Source organism: Fragaria vesca, linkage group LG5, assembly GCF_000184155.1.
Source record: "Fragaria vesca subsp. vesca linkage group LG5, FraVesHawaii_1.0, whole genome shotgun sequence".
Classification (NCBI taxonomy): Eukaryota; Viridiplantae; Streptophyta; class Magnoliopsida; order Rosales; family Rosaceae; genus Fragaria; species Fragaria vesca.
In genome coordinates, this window is record NC_020495.1 from 23,969,420 (window position 1) to 23,974,684 (window position 5,265).

At 38.8% G+C, this 5,265-nt stretch overlaps 1 protein-coding gene across 1 annotated transcript; it reads left to right on the forward strand.

The window, feature by feature from the left end:
* The first annotated feature begins 205 nt into the window (after window positions 1-205).
* Window positions 206-1,594, forward strand: LOC101314961 (anthranilate N-benzoyltransferase protein 1-like). Its single transcript, XM_004301723.1, has one exon. It carries the CDS (start codon window positions 206-208, stop codon window positions 1,592-1,594), a length of 1,389 nt encoding a protein of 462 aa, XP_004301771.1.
* The last annotated feature ends 3,671 nt before the right edge of the window (window positions 1,595-5,265 follow it).

Genomic DNA, 5,265 nt, shown 5'->3' on the forward strand with positions numbered 1-5,265 from the left:
AAAGGAAAGCCAAAAAAGTGCTGTGGGTTCCTCAATTTCTTTACTTTGAGTCCTACTCTCCTCATTTGTGTATTACACTATACACTGTATTACTATATAAGCATATGCTTATGATCCATAATTCTTGTGCACTGCCATAAAGATAGTGTGAAGAGCTCAGAAATACAATAGCAGTTTCTTCAAAACAACCACATCAAGTTTTTTAATGGAACTTGAAGCTGCTGAATTTGAGGTGAACTTCACCAGAAAGTTCATTGTCAAAGCTTCAAATCCGTTGGTGAAGCCTCATATCCTCACTCTATCAAACCTAGATTTACTCTCAGGCCGCTTTCCAGTCACATACTTCTATTTCTATCCCAGCAAACCACATGCCAACTTTAACATCACAGAATCCCTCAAGAGCTCCCTAGCCAAAACCCTCAACAGCTACTACCCCTTTGCTGGTAAGATTGTCCTAAACCCAAGTACCAACGAACCCGAGATCATGTGTGACAATAGCGGAGCTCTAGTTCTTGAAGCTCAGGCTAACATTCCCTTAAACACATTAAACTTCTACGATCTTAATCAATCTCTTAGAGGGAACAAGCTAGTCTCCATCTACCCTGACATACCTTTGCAAATACAAGTCACATATTACACTTGTGGGGGTGTCTCGATCACATTCACCTTCGACCATGCACTTGGGGATGCTAGTAGCTTTGGTAAGTTCCTCCTCTCATGGTCGGAAATGGCCCGAAACAAGTCAATGTCCTGCGTGCCAGATCACCAGAGAAGCCTCCGAATTAGCGCCCGCAACCCTCCTAGGTACCACTCCTCCTTGGACCAAAGTTTTGTCAAGTGCACCATGGAAGAGATCATGAATATCCCAACAGCCAAAACTTTGGTGAAGAGGCTTTATTTCATCGAAAATTCGAGTATTAACCAGCTGCAAAGTCAAGCATGTAGAAATGGTAAGAAGAGAACAAAAATTGAGGCAGTGTCAGCCTATGTATGGAAAACTATGGTCCAAGCCAATATAGGTACTAGCACTAACAAAAGCCATAATGCAGTGTGCAAGATGGGGTGGTTAGTCGATGGACGATCTAGGTTGCATAAAAGAGATTATGATCCCAATACCAATATGTCAAATTACATTGGGAATGTGTTATCTTTGGCTTTTGGAGAGGCGAGTGTGAATGATTTGAAGAAGGGTTCTATATCAGATGTTGCTAACATGGTGCGTGAAGCCATTTCCAAGGTAACAAATGAGGAACATTTCTTGGATTTAATTGATTGGATAGAGTGCCACAGGCCGGGACTAATGCTATCCAAGATTGTGCTAGGACAAGGAGGAGGAGTGCCAGCACTTGTATTGTCATCGGGGAGAATGTTTCCGGTTGCCGAGTTGGACTTCGGATTTGGGAGTCCGGTGCTTGGGACAGTGTGTTCAACTATTGAGAAGATTGGAGTGGCTTACATGAACCAAAGACCAAGTGCAACGGGTGATGGCTCTTGGACTATGTCATGTATCCTATGGCCAGAACTAGCAGCTGCTTTAGAATCTGACTCCATTTTTCAGCCTATGACTGCTGACCGTCTACAACTTCAATCCTAGTCGATCAGTTATATATTCTTCTGTTTTATTTTCTTTGTAATTCAGTAAGCATCTCAACTTATGAGTCTTGAATCCTGCTAAACCTGTGATGCACCACTGACATCAAATATGAACCGAAACCCACAGCACATCCTCGCTGTAGAACACCACTATACCTCAGTCTGATGCAGGCTAGCCACCCAACACCAACCCAAGGGTTTCTTTCTGTTTTTGTTTGGTGAATGAGCTTATTAAGCAGAAATTGAATGAATTTATTTAATTGGTATGAATGATACGATTAGAACTCACTAATGCGTCTGCTTGTAACAAACATCATATCATTGGCCATATACATAACCTATAAAGGGACAATGACAGAAGCAACTTGTTAGGGGCTTTACCTTACCTATTTCACTCTACGTGTTAGGAGTACTTGTTACTACTTAAGGGCTTGTTGTTCCTGACCGTGGCTGGTTATTTCTTGATATATGCGCTTATCTCGATATATGATAGTCGCAGTTGACATTTTCAAAAAAAAAAGTATATAGATTTCATTTGGGATAGGTATACAAATATTTCTCTATGCTTTTTTTTTAATTTTTTATGTCAATGAGAGCTTCTATTTATACCTTTAAAAACGGCACTTAGACCTCCTTGCTTAATAGACCTTTAATTTACTTTTACAAAATACTAAAATGCTATTTACACCTCCCTAATTTTACTAAAACACCCATAATTCAATAAAATCAATAAACTTTGTTTTCTCTTAGAAAATTATATTTTTACCTCCATATTCAGTAGACCTCCTTTAGTTTTTGAGCATCTAACGGTCATATTTTACTTTTAAAATTCATCCAATTAGTTCAAATCTATTATTAGCTATATCGATCCTCATAAGAAGTTAGCCGACAACATGTTTCAATCTTATTAAAACAAACACAATAATACATATGTGAATTCATACAAAAAAAAAAAAAGAACAAAAAAAAGAACAAGAAACTCATACCTTATGCATAGACTCCAGATCGATGTTTGGCTCGATTAATTGCCACTATCTTTCATGGAATTTGATGGTATCTATCTAGGGTTTACATTGGAGAAGAATTTTTCTCCTAGATGAAGACTATTGTCGTGGTGGTAAAAGAGGGTTTTTTTTTTGTTTGTTTTGTTTTGTTTTTACTCTTATATGTCTTTTGTCATACCTCGAACCCGGTGTTGGTGATTTCCTGAAAACCCGAAACCTGAAAAATCATTTTATCGACTCATACGTTGAAGAGGCATACATTCCCAACTCATTTGCGTATGTGGGCTGATCATAAGTTCATAACTACTGGAAGTCCCCATAAGGAATTTCAACTACACAAAATGTATCTATTCTATCGATTTCATTCTCCTCTCTAGAATCACAATTCTCACAATTCCTCACAATGCAACAAATATCAATACTCGTAATATATCTTCCAACACATGCTTTTATGGAAAGCGATAACAACAATCATATAACTCAACGATTACACATGCTTTTAAGAAATACAATAACATCCAAGACTTAATCACTCAATGACGCACAATTCACTGATTTCAATAATAATCTAATTATCAATTTAAATAAAGGTTCCCCGAGAGACCCTACCTGGAATCCGAGCGCTACTTCCGACGCTAGCTAAAATTAGTAACAGTGCGACTTGCTTTCTTCCAACTTCCACAACAAGAACCTAGCCTTTCCAAAACATCTAAACACCAAACTTCTCCATTTCTACAGTTCAAGCATAACAATATCAATTACACAGTAAAACTATCAACTGGAATTTTGCTCCATCATTAACAGAACACTTAGAGCACCCTACACATAATCATACACCTTAACAACGTCAAAAAGCCACTGCAATAGCCATCACCATTCACCACCGTTGTCAACAATCAAACTGAAGAAAGAAAATGATCAGAACACCATCACGACCACCCTGTACAATAATTGAACACCTTCACGTCCGCTGATTCGCCAAACGTAGTACCCACCACACAGTGGTCACTCTGCCCAAAACCTTACTTTCTCCGAAACTCCACAAATGTTGAATTCAAGCATCTCAACCTACTCCTTTAAAATTAGAATACTATCAAAAGCTGTAAACTTAAAAACAACCACTTGTCGCCGCCGTGCACAGCAGAACTCATCGTGGCCAACATTGCCCAAATTCAAATTCCACAAAACTCAACCAATCTCAATTCCATGCATATACAAAGATAAAGCTTGAAGAGAAGATCAACTTTCCTACTTGAGTTGGAATCGAAGGTGGCCGGAAAACAACGAACCCTTGTCGGGATCGGAAACCCCTTGAGCTTCATTAATCGATTCTCCCTCCTCATAGCTCGGCTTGGAAAACGAAGACCATAGAGATGTTCATCGAGTCGAGGCGAAGCTACCAACACCAACCTCTCTGGCCGCCATGGCCGGAATCGGGAAAACCCTATCGGACCCCTAAAATCCTCCTTCTCTTCGATTCTCTCTCATCGAAGCTTATTTGAAGAAACTGAACCCATAGACATGAAGAAGAGGTCGAGACGAAGCTATCCATACCAATGAGAGACCTCAACTTGGCTGGAATCAAAATATCACCGGCGAACACAACCTCTCTTTCTCCTCTTCGATTCTCTCTCACCTGACCACTTTTGAAGAAACTGAGACCACAAGGACGAGAGGAAGCCGCCGCTACCCGTCTTGCTCCTCGGCGTTGCCGGAGGACGAAGAGGTGGTTGGTCTGGGTCTGAAATGATCCGTTCCAATCTCTCTCCCAATATATGTAATCGAATCAACGGTTGAGATCTTGCGGTTTAAAAGATCTGACGGCCCGTCTTGCTCCTCGGCGTTGTCGGAGGACGAAGAGGTGGTCGGGTCGACCACCATTGCTATACGGGTCGAGGCTGACCTGGTCTGGGTCTGAAATGATCCATTCCAATCTCTCTCCCAATATATGTAATCGAATCAACGATTGAGATCTTGCAGTTTAAAAGATCTGACGGCCCAGATCAAACCGCCCTAATTTCTATTTTTAATTAATTTTTTTGGATAATACCAACTTCCAAAAATCATTAAAAATAGCTCCGATGTCTGATAACGTTGTCGTAAAATCTTACGAACTCGTAACGACGTCTAGGTTAATCCTATGGGCTCAAAAGACAAAATTTGACAAACTAAAAATTTAAATAATTTTCGAAAGCCACAAAGAGAATAAAGAATAATATAAATCAAAATACAAATAGCTCGAAAATAATTTTTTAAAAAAATAGAAATTCAAAATTCCGAGATGTTACATCTTTGTTAGTAATTTTACATAAGTTGACAAAGTCAACTATAACTTGAAAAAAAAAAAGAGGTCTAAGTGCCGTTTTTGGAGGTATGAATATAGAAACACCCTATGTCAATTTCAATTTTAATGGTCTACCTTTTTTTATTTTTTATTTTTCTTATTACATAGGCTAGGTTGTACTAGGAATTTTTTTTTTCGCTGGTATTATATTCTTGAGCTAATGATAAAAAGGTACATTTAGAAGTAACAAATGATAAAACTGTTAATAAATGTTCACTGATGATAAAACAGTATACCTATTTAAATCTTTAAAGCGTTGCCCTTAAAAATGAAAAGAATTACGAACACTGCCACTGAGCAAAACGCTCTCTCCATCATAACGCC

Coding starts and splice junctions, on each gene's coding strand:
- LOC101314961 (XM_004301723.1), top strand. CDS start 206: ATGGAACTTGAAGCTGCTGAATTTGAGGTGAACTTCACCAGAAAGTTC.